The sequence below is a fragment of the Apus apus genome, chromosome 4 (genome assembly GCF_020740795.1).
Source record: "Apus apus isolate bApuApu2 chromosome 4, bApuApu2.pri.cur, whole genome shotgun sequence".
NCBI lineage: Eukaryota > Metazoa > Chordata > Aves > Apodiformes > Apodidae > Apus > Apus apus.
In genome coordinates, this window is record NC_067285.1 from 5,949,621 (window position 1) to 5,968,210 (window position 18,590).

General features: G+C 38.9%; 1 protein-coding gene across 5 annotated transcripts; it reads left to right on the top strand.

Annotated features, from left to right (window-relative positions):
- Positions 1–411: 411 nt before the first annotated feature.
- On the top strand, positions 412–18,315 carry TIAL1 (TIA1 cytotoxic granule associated RNA binding protein like 1). Of its 5 annotated transcripts, none has more exons than XM_051620124.1 (12): positions 412–707; positions 7,176–7,272; positions 10,418–10,516; positions 10,835–10,889; positions 11,198–11,285; positions 13,155–13,230; positions 14,087–14,195; positions 14,514–14,609; positions 14,699–14,783; positions 15,074–15,197; positions 15,674–15,813; positions 16,705–18,315. In XM_051620124.1, exons 1-12 carry the CDS (start codon positions 679–681, stop codon positions 16,820–16,822), a joined length of 1,116 nt encoding a protein of 371 aa, XP_051476084.1. In that variant the 5' UTR covers positions 412–678; the 3' UTR covers positions 16,823–18,315. The 5 variants fall into 5 exon arrangements, with proteins under 5 accessions (XP_051476084.1, XP_051476088.1, XP_051476085.1 ...); XM_051620125.1 differs by lacking the exon at positions 16,705–18,315 and adding an exon at positions 16,367–16,698 and having other exon boundaries at positions 470–707; positions 10,367–10,516; XM_051620123.1 differs by having other exon boundaries at positions 471–707; positions 10,367–10,516.
- The last annotated feature ends 275 nt before the right edge of the window (positions 18,316–18,590 follow it).

The following is an 18,590-nucleotide window of genomic DNA, read 5'->3' on the forward strand; positions in this document are numbered from 1 at the left end:
GACACGTCCCAGCGGGAACCCGCCTTCCCTCGGGCAAGCACACGGCGCCCCAGCCCCCGAGGGGCAGAACCAGCCCCCGAGGGGCAGAACCAGCCCCCGAGGGGCAGAACCAGCCCCCGAGGGGCAGAACCAGCCCCCGAGGGGCAGAACCAGCCCCCGCGGCGCCCGCAGGCGAATCTTCCCGGGCTGCCCGCGGCCAATCCGCCCGGCCCGGGCTGCTCCGCTGCCGCCGGGCATGCTGGGAGTTGTAGTTTCCCGCCGCCTCTCTGCCCGCAGGCCCGCGGGGCGGCGGGCGGCGGCAAGGACTACAAGGCCCAGAGGGCGGGGTGGCCGCTCCCGCCTTCCCGCCGCCCGCGCCTACGATCCCCAGCGCGCTCCGCGGCGCGGGCGGCGGGGCCAGGGCCGGGGGATCCGGGCGGCGGGGGAGCCGGGGCCGGCGGGGCGCGGCTGCGCGGGGCCCGGCTTCCTGAGCGTCTGGTGGCGGCGGCCATTTTGTGGTGCTGGCTTCCCTCTCCCGTTCGCTCTGCGGCGTCGGGACCTGGCGAGGGGGCGAGACGGAGCGGGGGGAGCCGGGGCCCTCACCCTCACCTTCCCTTCGCCTCGCTGCGCGGCGGAGCCCCCCCCCCCCCGTCCGGCGCTGCCCCGGGGTGCGGCTGAGAGCGGCCCTCGCCCACCATCATGGAAGACGACGGGCAGCCCAGGACCCTGTGAGTGGGGAGGGAGCCGCGGGGCCTGCAGGGCTGGGTTTGGGGGGGGGGGTAGGGCTGGGCGGGCGGCGGGGCCGGGCGGGGAGCGGGATGCGGCCCCGCGGCGTGCGTGGCCGGGCCGCGGTGGGGGCGGGGAGGCGCGGGCCGGGCGGGTGCGTGGAGGGGAGAGAGGGGAGAGAGGGGCCGGGGGAGGGAGGGAGAGAGAGAGGGAGGGAGGGAGAGCGGGGAGCTTGAGGAGGGCGTGTGGGGCAGGGAGAGGCCGGGGGTCCGGAGCCCGCCGTGGGGAGGGTGGCGGCCGGGGAAGGGAGGGCGAAGGCTGGCGGTGTAAGGGCTCGGGGGGAAAGCGGCGGAGGGCCGGGGCTGCTGCCCTGGAGGGGTGGAGGGGACTGGGGGTTTGACTGGGTCTGTGTCCGAGGCCTGGGGGGTTGCAGGCCGGGGCGGGGGACGCTGCCCGGCCCAGGGGCACAAGCCTCAGCCGGGGTCCGGGCCGGGTCGCTCGTCCTCGGCTTCCCTTCGCGGCGGTCCCGGCGTTGGGAAAGTTCTTTGTGTCCTCCCGGCGGTGGGTGGGAAGGGAAACGCCGTGAAACGAGGCTCCGTAGCGGGCAGGATCGGGAAAATCACTTTTCCCTCCAGTGCTTTGCAGTGTGGTTCCGTAACAGTCTCCCGGGCCCTGGCAAAAGAACTAGCTGTGTGTTGGCCGTGTCCTTCTAGGCAGTGTTTGCCAGTGGTGGCTGTCATCTGTTGGCTGTTTAAAATTATGTATTTGAGCTTGTTTGGTTGCTGTGGAGTTCTTTTCAACTCTGCAGGTATGGTTTTGGTGGGTTTTTCTTTGTCCTGCTGACTTATCTGAGGGAGGCTAGCATGTACAGTTGGGCACATGAGAGCACGTCATTCCGTTGCTGATTATTTTAAGTCGTTCTTCAGATTTTCGGTTTTCAGTTGCCAAAGGGTGTTAGATGCTGTATGAACAGTTCAGTGTTCTGGCTGTCCGTGTAAGAAAGGCAGCCTCCACACGACAGCGTTCGGGCTGCCCATGTGAGAAGCACAGCTCAGAGAGTGCAAATGAAATCTTTGTCTCTAGTTTTTGGGACAGTAGCCTTCAGAAAGTCGTTCAAAGATAATTTGGATTGAAGACCACTTTAAAGAAACTACTGAAAAGGAGTTAAAATATCTCGGAATTGCTCCTGTTTGTTTCCACTCCCAAAATGATGATTTGGCATTTAAGGTTTTTCAAGGCAATTTGTGTTTTGTTTTCTCTTTCCTGTGTCTGCAGAAGTTCTTTTAACTTGTTTATAGTGTAGGTAATTAGGTGGTCCTCGATCCCCGAAATGCATGGTTGAAATAAGCATATCTTAAATGCTTTTTGTGTTGATTACCCAAATGGTCTGAGTTTGCTTGGCCCTGATAGTGGACATAGTTTTCTCTGTTGCTTTAGAATGAGAAGAGGAAAAAAGGGCCAAGGTAGACAGTGTTTTACTCATTTTTGTTTTCAAGGTTCCTTTCTTCCTGATTGGATCTGCTTTTTTTTTTTTTTTAAGTATCCAGTCTAAGTTTTAAAAGTATTCTGCTAAATCTAGACTAAGTTTTAAGATGTTCTTTTACTGCTAACGAATTTCGGTACTACATTGGGAGTGGGTTCATCTTACTAATGCATCGGTCAGTGATCTGACTTGGGCCATAGTCACTGGCAAGAAAAGAATTACATTTGTAACAACTAAGATGTCTGAAATTGCATCTCCACAGCTGCCTGCATGTTTTATTGCGCACACGTGACTCAGTTTAATTTGTCAAACTAATAAACAGCGTATACCTTCATTTCCTAGTACTCTTGTAGTAACCACAGTCATGTAAGGTTACTTTCCTGTAATTATTTGAGGGCTTTTTTCATAGAACACAAAAATTCTGCTGTAGCATTTCTTGCATCTCCCTACTACTGTCTGAAATATGTTTAATTTAGAACTGCAAGTTGTGTTTGAAAGATAATTATACTGTGCACTGCTTTTCCTGTAGAACAGTCGTGCTTTCTTAGAAATAAAACTCACTGCCTCCCAAGAACAACTAATAATATTGTTAGTTGAACTCCTTGGTCTTGTCTGTTTGTTTTTACGGGGGGGCAAAAATGTAAGTGAAGAACAAATTGTTTCCCTGGCTGTTTGACCGTGTGCACAGGTGCTTGGTTGACAGTTTTGAGTCATACCTTATGAATGCCTTTGGTATTTTGTTTCTTCCTTCAGGAAAGAAAAACCAAACCAATATATTAAGAAGGACTTTTCTTTTTTAACACTTGCAACCTATTTTTTTAATTGTTAAAAGAAAAACCCACCTAATCACTGTTCACTTAACATTTATGCCCATCTTAAATATCTCTGGAATAATAATTGTTTCCACTTGCAGTACATACAGGGCTGTGATGTTGTTTTCAATCTTGATAGGTCAGTCGTGAACCTCTAAGAATTCAAAATATTCTTTGAAGCTTAATATAGAAAATAGACACTACTTATATTTTTATTTCTCACTTTTCGTAACTAGTAGGCCTTCACAGAAATGTGAAGAATAATGTTCAGTATTTTCTGCCAAAAAACACTTTTCCCTACTGCTCTAAACGCTTTGAAGATAACCTGAGGGAAGGGGAGGGCCCTTCTTGTTGGATTTGTCAAATGTGGTATAGAAGATTCACAGTGTGTAATTGTGGGCGGTGCAGAAGTAAGGCTTCAGCTGTGAACCTGGAGCTGGATTCACATCTCTTATACTTCTTCCCAATTATCTTGTAGAATAATGTTGTCTGCTGGGGAGTCTACAAAGTGGGTTTTCGTTGGTATCATCAGTATTGGACTTGGTATCCAGTCGCTCAGTAGCACTAGGCAGGAGTGCTACAGCCTATGGGCTTTTCACCACCTTACCATATTGCTTATCATACTTTCTGCATTTAAATATGGAATCTGCCATTTCTGGCATGTTGTCTGAGTGTGAAAATATATTTAGTATCTTTCCTCCGAGTAGTATGTAGGGGAGTTTGGACATAAAACTAAAGGCTGTAAAAGTCCCTTTCTTCCTTACCTGTCTAGAAGACAATGAAAACCTGTTTCCCTTGACAGAGAGGACTTTTCTGTTCAAGCCAGAGAGTTTAATTCTAAAACTCATTGCTTGCTGTTACATCCTTCTCTTTAGATAATTTTACAAGATCTCGGACTTTCAAATAGAGATTCGTATTCTTTGTGTTGTCAGCAGCAATAAAAAGTGTAATATATTGAAATATATATCAGGAGAGAGGGAGTTATATGGTTTGGGTTTTGGTGGTGTTTTTTTGTTTTTTTCTGTGTACTTATTAATTGGTATTTAAGTGCTTCAGACTTGCAGAAGGGAACACTATTGCCTGTGTGCAAAAAGCCACAACTTTTGCTGCCCTGTCACATTAACAAACACAGCAGCCAATAAAAGTATAGCAAGTGCTTCTTCTCTGTTGGCTTTTGTAATTTTTAAAAAGTCTAAATAATGTATCCTCTAGAATGTAACTAAACAAAAGAGCTGGAAATACCCTGCAATAGCATGTTAAAAGCCCAATGTTTTCTTTAGGTCTGGTTCAGCTTATTTTTATTTCAGACAGTAGAGTAGAAAATGCTATGTTACATATAAATAGAGCTAGAAAGGGGAAAACTGGGTGCACTGATAGGCTGGCAATGTGTGGCAGGTGATTAGCATCAGCTGAGGAAAGCTTTGTGTTTCCAGAAAGGTAAGGTTTCTATCCCTAATGTGTTGACTATATTTCTTTCCTTAGATACATGCTATGCAGGCATTGTACACTGAAGATGTTTGCTTGCATGTTTTTTAAGTTATCTTTACCCTTACTGAAGAGGTAGTGTTACTGTAACCTCCTTTACTTCAAGACATGAAAGTAACCATCAACTCTTAGTTTTTAGTGTATTGTTTTAAATTTGTAGAGGTTTGTATTCCCATATTTTACATGCAGTTTAAGAGATTTGTATCTCTGCAGATGTTACATGAACCTTTCATTGTGAAGTATTCTCAGTGTGTGTATATTCCAAGTTCCAGAGTGTTAGCAACTTGTGAAAGGTATTAGTGCCTTCTGACTATGGTAATATTAAACATTGAGGCAGTATTTGTCATGTGTATTTAGAGAATTAATGGACCATTAGGACTTTACATCCCATTTAATTCTAGCAATCAGGAGATCCAGAATTACACTGCTGATTTTTATGGAGAGGCAACCTGATTCATAGCTGAAGTTTATGGTGCAGCATCTCACTCCCAACTAGCTTCATGAAGGCATTGGAAAACCACCTGGTATCTGTTCTAGCAGTTAGTGTAGTACATCTTATCTTAATTGCATAGGTTTCTAAGGAATTGCTTTTCCTGGGTTTTTTGGCAGACCAAGAGGAATTCTTCAGATTGCTCTTTAGGGTTCTTGCGTTTCCAAAATTTATATTAATATTATGCAGAAGTGGCTGAGATGGTTTGTCTATAGTGTTAATTGTACCCTTTGCTTCTACTGCAAAATTAGATACAGTGATGTTAATAGGACTTCATTGTATTTAATTTCATATCAGTGCCACCTTACAGGTGCTCATACCAGTGTGCTGTTAGGGCATGGTGTTAACTAATGCTGTTCTACAACATGCAAAGGAAACAGGAGCTAGTAATAAGTGTCAGCAGTGCTGACGCTGTAAGTGGGAATTCCTACTTGTAATTATATTTTTCCATCAGATTCTAGCAATATCTGCAAAGGTTAATATTTCTATTTAAAACTATTTGTCATTTACCATTTAATCTTGGTGAATGATTAACAAAAATGTAGTTAATGTTTCAGAAAGAAGGTGTAGATAAATGTTTAACTGCTAAGTTTTCAGATGGGCAATTTTTCCTGTAATGGGACTTAGAGGGTTTTGCAGTTTTTTAACTTCTCTATTTCATAACAATGCAGGCTGCAAATTTAGCTTCTATTAGTGACTTACATTCATACCTGTTTAGTAAGAAAGTAATGAGTAAATGAAAGCTTTTAATGGGTGTTTTATATTCAAGTGATGTGATACATAAGAAGCCCTGGATCATGTGAGGCATTTAAGTCCTAACTGACAAAATGCAGAACTGTTTCATAGTTGTTGAAAGAATAACAACATAACCAAAGTCTGTTGATACCGTTTTTGTGGTGTGCAGATAAAAGCAAGTAGTGTCCATTTTAATTATGTTGATGCTAGATGAAAGTTGTCAAACACAGAAATGGCTTTTCTACATTTTTAAAGTGATGCACTTTGAACAGAAGTTGCACTTAAAGTGCTGTAGTCAAAAGAATTCCGCTTATGCATAGACTAAAAATGCTGGTTCACTTTTATGTTCCCTGAAGTATATTAGCAGCTCAGGCTGACTTTAGTTTACCGTATTATGACATTCTATAACAGATCAAGAGTAAAATGAATAAAATATATATTGTTTCAACAACTGAATCACAAAAGTTCTGCTCATGTTGGTTACATTTGAATGCTTTGTCTGAACAGGGTTACTTGTAAAGATAATGAATGTTGCTGTGCTCTTGACTTCTGAGTTGTGTTGCTGTGGCAAGTCTTCCCCTTGATTGATCACTTTGTTGCAATTTGATGACAAATGAGACACTTTTTAAAGATTTTGTGTGCATGACTCTTTCTCAGCCATCTCTGTGACCTGGTTTTACTTTTAGTGAGTCTAAGATGCAACGCAGTATCTAGAGGTAGTTTTAAATCTCTGCTGTTGGATTCTGTCTGTCGGAGTAAATCTAGGGTTCTAAACTTGATGGCTATTTCAAAACTTGGAATTATTTCTAAGGTTTTGTAAATAAAAAAAAATCAAAGTATGGATGATACTAAAATAACACTACCAGAATTTGGGGGAGTTTTACAGAGGTGGTAGCTTTAGACATAGATGCTGTGCAGAGCATTCCTGTGGCATAATGCTGCATAAATGATCTTGCCCTTTGGTGAGGGGGCTGTTTTTCCAAATGTTCAGGAAAACAGAAAAATTGAGTTGATTGCTTGCAAGGCAGCACAATTGATGTCTGCTATCTACCACTGAAGTAATAGGAGTTGTGTGAGTTCTTACCCAAATTCATTAGTCATGATTAGATGGTCAGTGGAAGGTGAAACTTGAAACATCTTTTGCCTGGTTAGTTGCTTCTTCTACCCAACAATCTTGAGCAGTGTTTTCCCTGCTTTTGACGTTTCTCTGCCAAATCAATGATTGGCACTAGATCTTGATGTCCAGTGTTATGTCTGTAGCAAGCTTCATGTTCTCAGTTGTGTGGCAAACTTATAACTTAGAAACCACATGAATGTTGTATAAAGAATATATAATTAAATAATAAATTCTGTCTTTAAGGTAACTGTTAACTTGGGTATTTAAAGAGAGATAGTAAATTAAGATTTTAGAATCATAATTGAATTTGAAAAGATGAACATTTGGTTTTTTTCTTTCCTTGTGTAGCTATGTAGGAAACCTCTCCAGAGATGTGACTGAAGTTCTTATACTTCAGTTATTCAGCCAGATTGGACCATGCAAAAGCTGTAAAATGATAACAGAGGTAAGGCCTTCCACTTCCAAGGGGGTGGCAAATATAATGTAACTTAGGATAAAAATGTGCAAAACAAATGGACTAGAGGGCTTCTTTTGACATCTCCTGGTAGTGTTTTTTTTTAGGTTGTGTTTGACTTTTGGGATAACATTTTGCAGAGAGACTTATTGTGTACAGATCTGTACTTTAGCCTATAGCCCTGATGTATCTTTTACCAGCTGATGATGAGATACCCCTTTATTTAAAGGATTGTTTCTTCCTTTTTTCAGAACCATGTTGTTCTGATAATCAGAAACCTTATTGTTTCAAGTGTTATTCTTGGCTATTTTTAAAATTTTTCACTTTATTTGAACAAAATCCTCAGCAATTGTTTTCTCTCTTGAATAAATGTTTCTTCACTATAGATGAAAAGTAAAAAATCCTTCAAAATAAGTTTTGCTCTTCCTGAGCTTTTTCTGTGCCAGTGCAAATAGCTCTTTTCTGCACCTCTCTGTTCTTAAATGAATTTTTTTCTTGAAACAAAGTGACAGAATTTCTGTAGCATTCCAGATAAGGTCTTTTGTGCAAACTGTTGGTAAGTATTAATACTTTCTTCTCTCCATTGTAAATACTCTGATAGGTTTAGGGTTGGTAGCCATTTCTGTGATCTTGTTGACAGATCCTAGGCAACTTCTCACTCCCTAATATTTTTTCCTTCCTTCTGCATTCATAATTGATAAACTTTCAGCAGGCATGGACTAATCAGCATTTTTGCTAAGTTTAATTTTTGCTGCTTCAACTCTGGTTTTCTTTATGCTCTTCCTACTTTTTACTGCTGCTTACTGTTTGTACTAACTTGCAATTACACATTTCCTGAGTACAATCACATTCTTTTTTTACCAAGATCATTAGTGAAAGTATTAACAAGGCAAGTCTTGCAACCAGACTTGTTTAGAGTCATTACTAGTAGCTCTTCTGTGCTTCTCTCATCCTTTCAGTGTGACACTGCCTTTTTTGGTTTTTGCTGCTTATTATCCACCTGATGCTTGTGTAATCCTTCCCATCCTGGTCTTAACTAATAATTGCCCATGTGGCACTTCCTTACAACTTTGTAGTGATTATTAGAGCTCTGCCACATGTTCTGTAAGGTCCAGTTATTGTTCTCCAATAACAGAAGGGTAACAGAGCACAGTTGGTAGTTTTTCTCTGAATAAAGTTTTGATTGTCATGTACCCTTTAGAAATAAGGTGCTGCTGCTCCAGCCCTCAGCTGATGGAGAGATCATGTTAGCGTGTTTAATTTCTTGAGAACCAGATGAGGAATTTCAGCACTCATTTTACCTTGATTTAGGCTCTGTGGTTTTTAGGTTTTACATAACCATAGAAATATCACAGGAGACATCTTAATGAAGTGAGCAGATAAACAAAAAACTACTTGCGGCTATATTCAGTCATAAGGAGGTGACTGCACTTGACTGACCTTAGCACCTGTCACCAAGCAGTCAGCAAGTCCAGGTTGGATTCTAGACTGGAACTGGCCTGCAGCTACAGCACTTTTAACTGTCTAAGTACCTGCCCGCACTGTCCATCCTTCTCATCAGTGTGTTGTGAACTTCTCATAGGCACTGAGTTACATGTAAGTGGTTCTTACCTGTCTGTTGTTATTACCATCATCAGTCAAGTTTATACCTGAGTGTTTTCCTTTTGTGGTTTCCCTCCTTCCCTTCAGCCAGTTGTATCAATTGTTGCTCGCTGTCTGTGTCATTTGTGGAATATGTGACATGAACATATCAAGTGTTCAGAGATTTCATATGTTCCTCTTGGGGGTATGTAATACTCAGAGAGATGGTGTGACTAGCATTTACAGATATCTTTAACACCTAAAGATCCAGGTATTGCAAAAGAGGCTCTTCTCATGTTCAGATGAGTTCTTAGCACAAAAGACCTGACCTTTTGCATCAGATAGAGACACCTAGTACTGGCAGTGTTTAGAAGGATGACTCCAGCCTACTTCCTAATCACAGGTATATAAAGGCCTTGTGATCCGTTCAGCTATTGGATCTTAACAGCTTCCCTTGTTCAGGTGTAGACAGAGTGATGTTTCAAGATCTACAATCCGGTTTCATGGGGCAGAATTTCTTTGGCCATGTAAGTGTGTGTGAATTTTCAGAATTTAAATAGTAGAACTGATAGAGGCTTTCTCTGACCCTGGGGGAGGTTGATATGCAGGAATACTGATGCCAGAGCAGCTTCTTTACATACTAGACCCTTCCCTGTGCATGCAAGAAGTAATTTGTTTAGTTCAATATTAGTGTTTATCATCTGGTCTGTGTTCATGCAGAGTACTCATTGTAGATACTTTGGTCTAAGGTTCTGGTTTTTTGTTCTCATATCTTTTAGGCAGATTAAATCCAACCTTACAATTAGCATTCTAATAATAATTTCCATTTGATCAACTTTTCAGACAACTTTTACTTTCTTTGCACTTAGTACTCTGGTACATTTAATACTTCAGTGAGCTTTGTTTGTCAGTATTTTTAAAGGTGATTCAATAGGCCATCCTACAAAAATGGGTTATACCCAAGACTTAACGAATAACAATAAATTGATTAATATCTTTTTCCCTCAGTCAGACTACTTTGAGGCCTTTCAAAGGGGTATTTCCCAGTTGCTGGCTATAACATTTTTCACTTGAGACTCAGACTATGCAAATTCTAGGTTGCTGTCTGCTGGTGATTTTCATGCAAATAAAAGGAAAGATTTCTTCAGTAGAAAGAGAGAGAAAATTGGCAAAAATGTATCCGGGGAACAAACCTTTCAAGCTTGGAGTATGTGTCTGAGGCAGAAGACCATTCTTTTCTCCATTCTTCCCCTTTCTTCCCCTCTTCTGTCCACTCTGCAGATCACTTTTCTGGTAGTCGAATTATATTTAGTTTAATAAACTGAAATACTGAGCCCTCATATACAATAACCTGTACTTCAAAAATTGCTAGACTTTTTATTAAAGGTCCCATCATAATTCTTGCATTGAAGTGTAATGTCAAAGGCTATTTCATAAATCTAATGCAAATAATTCTTAACGTTTCTAGCTATAAGTAATATATTTTCCTGGATTTTCTTCTCAGCAACCCGATAGCAGAAGGGTCAACTCTTCTGTTGGATTTTCTGTTTTGCAGCATACAAGCAATGACCCTTATTGCTTTGTGGAATTTTATGAACACAGAGATGCAGCTGCTGCATTAGCTGCTATGAATGGGAGAAAAATTTTGGGAAAGGTAAGTTGCTTACATTGTAATCTTAGATTTAAGGAATATAGGTTAGTGTAAAAATACTAATAAAATGGTGGGGCTTTCATTTTGTTGAAAGATGTTTACCAATGTTAATTCTTGTTAGAATAATACATATTTTTAAATGTTTATTTAAATAAAATAAGTTGCTTAGGAAGCATATTGTTAGTGATGTTCTAATTATGACAGCATTGTATATTGAATGATGATTTTTAAACGTTGACAGTTGTAACCCACCCTTGAATGAACTTATAAAATGTAATAGTTTTTTTTAAAATTTATACTAAATCTTATACTTATTTTCAGGAGGTCAAAGTAAACTGGGCAACAACACCAAGTAGCCAGAAAAAAGATACATCCAGTAAGTAAAGTAATGCCACAGTATCACTTCTTCAAATACTTCACGACGTGGTAATAATTTGTCATAAGTGCATTTAAAGACAACTTTTTTCCTTCCCATCTTGTGTTTGTTAGAACTTTGCAAACTAATTCTTCTGTTTCTGCTTTACAACTGGGGAAACTGGAGTGGACAGATTAAATTGCTGCTGCTCATCAGATGGAATCCTGAGTGTTCCTGGTTCCCAGTCCTGTGTGCAGAGCATCACTTTCTCAGGAGTTGAAATCTTAGATAGCAGTTAAATATTTGATTAGTAAATTATTTATTTTCAGATCACTTCCATGTGTTCGTTGGGGATTTAAGTCCAGAAATAACAACAGAAGACATCAAGTCAGCATTTGCTCCTTTTGGTAAAATATCGTAAGTATCATCATAAACATTTTCAATATCACTTAGAAAATATGACAGTGAGAATTTGTTTCCGAGTTGAAATGTTATTTCTTATCATAGATAATTTTTCTGTTGTTAATTTCCATGTGTTGGGTGGGAAATAGGGAGGGATTGTTGTTCTATCTCAGTATCTATCATGATTGTAAATACAGTAATGTAATTGTGCTCCTGTTTTGCTGAAAGCAGTGTGCTTCTAACCTAATTTATATGCTAACTTATTAAAATTTAATTACTGTTCTTAAGTGTGACCTTTTGTTGTTCAGAATGTGTACAGAATAGTGACTTGACAAGTGGTGTATGTTGCATCCTCAGTGTGTTTTTTATGCATTCATACTGCAATTTATAGCCACTGTAGAAAACTGGGCAATTTGAATATAATTTTATGAAGCAGCTAGTTAAATAACTGTGAATGTTTTGAAAAAAGCTAATATGAGAATTTGGATGGTAGCAGGGGATTAAGATGATAGGATTTGAATGAAAGAATGGTGGATTTACAATATGTGCACATTTCTGCCAGTTAAGAGAATGTTTCTTGAAACTTCTCATGGATAATTCAGGTGATACCAAATTACCTGGTGTTTTAATTTAACATTAATTGAACATTACAAGAATCCATGTGAGAGCTAAAGTATCTATGTCCTTAAAGAGTACTGCTGCAAAAAAAGTCTATTAATCTGCTGTCAGTTTATAAAAATCTTCTAAAGTTGCACATGAATGCTTTTGTACTATTTTACAGGAATGTATTTCTAAGAGCAAAATTCTTATTTTTCTCTTGTTCTGTACGCATATTTTTAAATGAATCATAAATCTTATTTCTTACCTCTGCTATTTTGTTTACTTTGCTTTTTGTCTCTTAATGTGGTAAGTAGTACTGTTTAAAAATCAATTTTAAGAGAATAATTCAGGTTTCTGTTTCTCAATCTATATTTATACCTGAGACCTGCAGTTTTTCTAAAGTCCAAGTCACAATTAAAAGTAATAGCATTCTGGTTATTTTGCAGAATTGCTCATAAGAATGGACAGGATCTTGAAGGCTAACTGCAAGGAACTGTGCACACTGGAACTCAGTTGTAGATTTTTTCTCATTTCTATTTATTCTTATTATACATTATTTATATATACATATTTTAGTATTTACATTTTAACATTCTATATTCAGTGCAGTTCTATATTTCCAATCATTTTAACTTACTCACTAAAATTTCTGTGTAAATTTGTTGTTTTCGTACTGGTGTGCTTAGCATTGTTGTTAGTTTTATTCTCCTTTCTTAAATTTCTGAAAATGTCAATTTTTCAAAATTTACAGCTGCCCAAACTCCAAAATGATGGTAGAGAATTGACCAAGAAAAATAAAGAAATCTGTTAACAGGCCATGTATGCCTTTTAATTCCTATTTTTTCCTCTTTTTCGATTTTTTAATATTTCATATATTTTGTATCACTAGGCAGAAGACATTTATCTATTTAGAAAATGCATGGTAAATTAGATAGAATTGTTACAGTAATTTATAGAACAGTAAACCTTAGAGGACCCTAGCCAATAGAATATTAGAAAAGGAAATTTTGTTTCTCTTATACTTCAAATTTGAACATTCTAGTTTTAGCCAGTATAGGTTATGTGGATAGGTTGCATGTTTATTACATGTTATTTTTTTTGTCCTACTGCTTTTTTCTAACAGGTAAAGGAGCAATAGGGAGAGTTCAGGAATTACTGTAGTTTTAGGGCTAACTGAATTTATAAGAAAAAATTATGCTCACAATACAGTGTGTGTGGTTCCTTTTAGTTTTTATTTTGCAGGTTATTAATACTGCCCTCATATAGCTGTGCTTCTTTTCACAGGGATGCACGGGTAGTTAAAGATATGGCAACTGGAAAGTCAAAAGGCTATGGTTTTGTATCTTTTTATAACAAACTGGTGAGTAATCACAATGTAAATTTAAAATAATTGCATGTTTTCCTCTTTTAGTTTTGTGTCTTTGTTCGTATATTCACTATATATCAGATTTTCCCAAGGGAAAATTAATTTGTGTGTATGGGACAAACTTACTGGAATCAAAAACTTCCATCACTTGTGGTCGAGGTTGGAAACAATCAAGATGACAGCAGAGAACATGGTGGAAGGAGATTCCTGACCATGGAAAGCTTGTGTGGGTGGGGTAGGGTAGTTCATCTTAGTCTGTGGAGCCATCTCTGCAGCAGTGAGTTGGGTGCCTGGTCCCATCAGGAGTGCTTTGGGTCTCGTATCTAAGGCACCACACCAGCTGCAGTGCCATTCCCTGTGTCAGGCAGGAGCCCTGTGGACTGACACCTGGAGCCCTCAGCCCGAAGGAGCACTGTGCCACGCCACACGGCAGGGGCTGCTGCTGGCCAGGTTTAGGTTCTCACCAAAGCTCTGTCTTTTTGGGGACCAAAGGCAGCCAAGTGTGTCATACACTACAGTGTTGCTGGATTTATTTGCTTGAGCCCTGCATCTCTGTAATGTTCTTGACTGGTCCTTTGCTGGAGTTATTAGAACATTTTGAAATTGAGGATGGTTCTTTTTATTGAGCAATTCATTAGCAGCTAAGAGTTGACTCTCTGCTTCTCTGTAACCCGTTGGCTTCGTGCTGCTTCACTGTTGGCTGGTCACAGGGGTTGTTCAGAATTTCATATACTTTTTAGTACTTTTACTGGTTTTGTCAACATTAACTGACAACCAAGTCTGTCTTGGAAGTAGACGTATACATATTTCTTGTTTGGGTGTGTTACAACCTTTATTTTAATCTCCTTAGGATGCAGAAAATGCTATTGTACACATGGGAGGCCAGTGGTTGGGAGGCCGGCAGATCAGAACTAACTGGGCAACGCGGAAACCACCAGCACCCAAAAGTACACAAGAAAGTAAGCCCTGCATGTACTGCTGTGTGGTGTTTGTTTTCTTGCACATTGCTGTTCAGTGGAGAAGTAAAACATAATATTGTCAAAATCATGGCAAAGTCTACATATCTACATATCTAGCTTGACTTTGGGAACGTAAAGAATAGATAAGGACTTATTTTGGCATATTTATCAACGTAGTGGTGACACTACTGATCTATCATAAAATGTGGAACATATTTGTTAAATATATAATTCATGCTTGTGTACAAGCTGAGTATCTGGATTTCTGTGGTTGCTGTTTTCCTGCTGCTTAAAACCAGCCTTCTTCTGTCTTTATAGATAATACAAAACAATTGAGATTTGAAGATGTAGTAAATCAGTCAAGTCCAAAAAATTGTACTGTGTACTGTGGAGGAATTGCCTCTGGGCTAACAGGTATGATTTGTGTTGTTACTTTTTTTTTTTCAATTGAAGCTTTTTGGACACCAGGATGGTTACTAATTCCAAAACATTATATGTTGTAGATCAACTTATGAGACAGACTTTTTCACCATTTGGACAGATTATGGAAATAAGGGTGTTTCCAGAAAAGGGTTATTCATTTGTCAGGTATGGACAGAGAAAAAATAAATCCGTGATTTTGTTAATGTAGTAACAGTTCCTTTTTCTGTAATTTCACTTAATTGAACTTATGCTGATACATTAAAAGCTGTCACTATATTTTCATAGAAAAAGTAAGAATTTTTAAAGGTGGCCACCAATCTTTTTACCTGAGAAGACGACTATCTGAAAGCAGATCTTTCTCTCTGGATTTCCTGTGTGTATGGAGTCACTGCTTTTTAACAATCTGGGGGAAAGTACTGCAAAGCCTAACATTAGTTTGTTTTTGCATTCTTTAGATTTTCAACCCATGAAAGTGCAGCACATGCTATTGTTTCAGTTAATGGAACCACAATTGAAGGACATGTTGTTAAATGTTATTGGGGTAAAGAATCCCCTGATATGACAAAAAACTTCCAACAGGTAACTGCACTTAAACCTTTCTGTTGTGTTGCAATTGTGTGTATACCCATAATGCCTTCCCAGTAGTAATTGTTAAATTTTGTGGTAGTGTTCTTATGAAATTCCATGTTCTGTCTCAGTTATGTTCCAGTTGTGCATCAAATTGGGCTAGTGATTTTGGTGAAATATCTGTTACTGTCTTCTGGATAAGATTCAGGATAGGGAGAAAAATTGAGGTAATTCTGGTTTCTTGCTGATTCACTGACTCTGGACTAGGTGACTATCCAACCAAATATTCTTTGTTTTTTTTCAAGCACAAACAATATGTTTTTCAGTACAAGCACCTATTTAAGTCACAGTGATGTCTCTTTTTTCTGATCTCGTTATTGCTCGTTTCAGCCCTGTGATTGATACAGCCAAAAATTTCCCCTTCAACAGCACAAAAGGAACATAATTAATCTAGAGCCTGAAGTACTAATGAATTATTCTCTCCTTAGGTGGATTACAGTCAGTGGGGGCAGTGGAGCCAAGTATATGGAAATCCCCAACAATATGGGCAGTATATGGCTAATGGGTGGCAAGTACCATCATATGGAATGTATGGCCAAGCATGGAATCAACAGGGTTTTGGAGTAGAGTGAGTAATTGTATTTAACTTCTTAGAATATTCCAGGAATGTTATATCTGAGTTTCAGGCTCATTTGGTTTCAAGCCTTAAGTGGACTCCTCTGTGCTTAAAGCTTATGTTCCATGATTACCATGGACCAGATAATGGGGTGAGTCACTGTGGCTTGTACTCAATCACACATTTTATGTGTATGGGTGTTTAGAGACTCAAGGCACAAAGACTTCTGTGGTAGAGTTTTGGGTGGTGGTCTATTCTGGGATCTAAAAATTTTTTGGATTTTTGCTAGAATTGGTAAATACTGGAGAGTCTGAACCAAGGAGCCCAAGTACTTGCCTGAAAAGCTCATAACCCTGGAGAGAAGAAACTATATTTTAACTTGGGCAGTTTCAGAGTTTGGGTGGGCCTTTAATACTTGATCTCTTGAAGACTGGAATCTTCACAACTTTTTTGTTTTAACATACTTCTAAAATAACTTCTTTGCTTACTTAATTTTTCATTGTCTCTTGCCGACTAAACATATTAAAACCCTGATAAACCTATCACTGGTATTCATGCCAATTAGGTGTTGGGGAACTTTTTGCATTTCTGCATCGCTGATGTTGACTTAAAGCCACCTGCATATGCCTTTGGGAGGCAGTTGTCCTAGGCAACTAGTACCAAGGTTTGTGGGGCTTTTTTTTTTTCCTTTGATCTTAAGCAGCTCATGGTATTTTCAAGAATCATGTGTTGTAACACTTAATCTGAATTACTCATTAAAGAGAAGAAATTAATACTTGTGTAGAAAGTATGTTTTTACGTACTTTTTTTAAAGTCTGTTTTCTTGTAAATAACTTAACTAACTTGCATGATTATTTTTTTTTTCCCCTTACCTTTTTTTTAACCGTTCTTTTTCTTTTTAAGCCAATCTCCATCTGCTGCCTGGATGGGTGGATTTGGTGCTCAGCCTGCCCAGGGACAAGGTGCTCCTGTAATACCTAACCAAGCTGGATATGGTATGGCAAGCTACCAAACACAGTGAGCTGGGACTCTGTTTAAAAGTGTGTATTTCATGATAGGCTGCAGTTTCCAGTGACATTCTGAAGACTGGAATGTAGACAATGAAAAAAGAAAATATTTATTTTAAAAATGGAAATGTTTGGAACCTTTAGCACAGCTTTGCTTTGGTGAAGGACACAAATGTCTTCTAGTTCTGCCTTTTTAAGTTTTTGTTCATGATGGATATGAACATGTTTTTCTTTGTGTACAAAAATGAAAAATAAAGTCAATAAAGACAATTCTGACTACAAATTTTGATATAGTAGGAGAAATGGCTGATGAGTTTGATCTTTAGGTTACCATTCCATTTTTTTGTTCTGTCTTCAGTGTTTTATATCACTGTGCTTTTTAAGAGAGATGACGTTGAAGAACAAACAGCAAGTTGCTTTTAGTTGAACACACATCCTGAAATAAAGTGTGGACCAATCACTACACCCTGTTAGACAGTATTGACTTTTCAAGAAACCTGTGGGCGTAGCTCAAAAAGTGTAGGTAGGTCTTGGAGTAATTTTTAAAAATTATTTAATTTTTCTACATGCTTAAAGAAAACAGTCTGATACAAAGAATAGTTCAGTCTAAAATGAAAAACAGTACTGTCTGAGTCATTTCACATAACCTAGTGTCCACATTCAGGCACACGTTAGAACTTTTTGGAGCTGGTTTGCTAATTAAGACTGTAGCAATTTGCGTTTTAATTTTAAGAAGTAAAAACGTTTTTGCAGGTATGTTGTTTGTATTCAAATCAGACAGTCATACTTGTGCTTTTACATAAAGTTTGAAGGCTACACATTGTAAATATTTCATAATTACAGTGTTTCAAAAGCATGCTCAAACATAGAAGTAGCAATGTAATTATTCAGAGTAATACTTAATATACTCTACTGCTTTAAATGCAGTAGATTGACAAGAATGTGCAAGACTGACATTTCCAAAGTTGGCTATTATGTAAAGTTACATAAAGAACTATAACAAAGAGCCTTAATTTTAATTTCATAAATCTTTAATGCATCACCTTTTTGTCATTAGAAATACAAATTTTTTGCTTTACATCGTTTGGTATGTAAATACCTTGGTTAACAACCTTGTAAACCTCTTTCAAGGTTATCATAAGTTGTATAGTATCTTGAGTGTTTTGAAAAATCTCGATGTTTTTTAAGTCTAGAAATATTTTGCCCAAGAATTTTTTAACAAGATTGTTGAAAACATCTTATTTTAGAGAATATTCAATGTGCCATTTGGTAAATGGAGATGCAGTTGAAACAGTACACTGAGTTGTGACTTATTTTTAATTAAAGTTTTTGTCTTTCTGAATGGTTTGCATGTGATGAACCTGTACAGAGGCTGGGTTGTTTGTGTACTGAGTGTGTAAATGGATAAATCATGAAGATGTTTAAATGGTATACTTGGGTTATTTCTGAATTATTTTATGGATACATTGATATAAACTGCCTCAATAAATTTGAAGTTGAAAATGAATGTAAGTTAGATATAAGTACTGTCTCTTAACCTGTGACAGCTAGGGGGTGCAAATGTTTCAGCTGTATACTGAGATACACTGAGGCAGGCACAAGTGAAAAAAATAAGGTAGGATTTGCAGTGATAGTTCAGTGAAGCAAGCTTGGATTTTAAAAGAAATTGAGTGTTTGATTTTAGAGATGATAGTTCTAAGTGAGTGTCTGAGAAGCTGCGTATTTTATCTTTTCTGTTTCTTACCATGCAGGTGTTTGCAAGTTTAGAATAGATTTTGAAAT

Bases quoted from the DNA above. Each gene is read 5' to 3' on its own strand.
- TIAL1 (XM_051620123.1), top strand. From the start codon at position 679: ATGGAAGACGACGGGCAGCCCAGGACCCT. The intron at 14,784-15,073 runs GTATGGACAGAG...TGCATTCTTTAG, and splicing joins AAGGGTTATTCATTTGTCAG to ATTTTCAACCCATGAAAGTG. The intron at 15,814-16,704 runs GTGAGTAATTGT...TTTCTTTTTAAG, and splicing joins CAACAGGGTTTTGGAGTAGA to CCAATCTCCATCTGCTGCCT.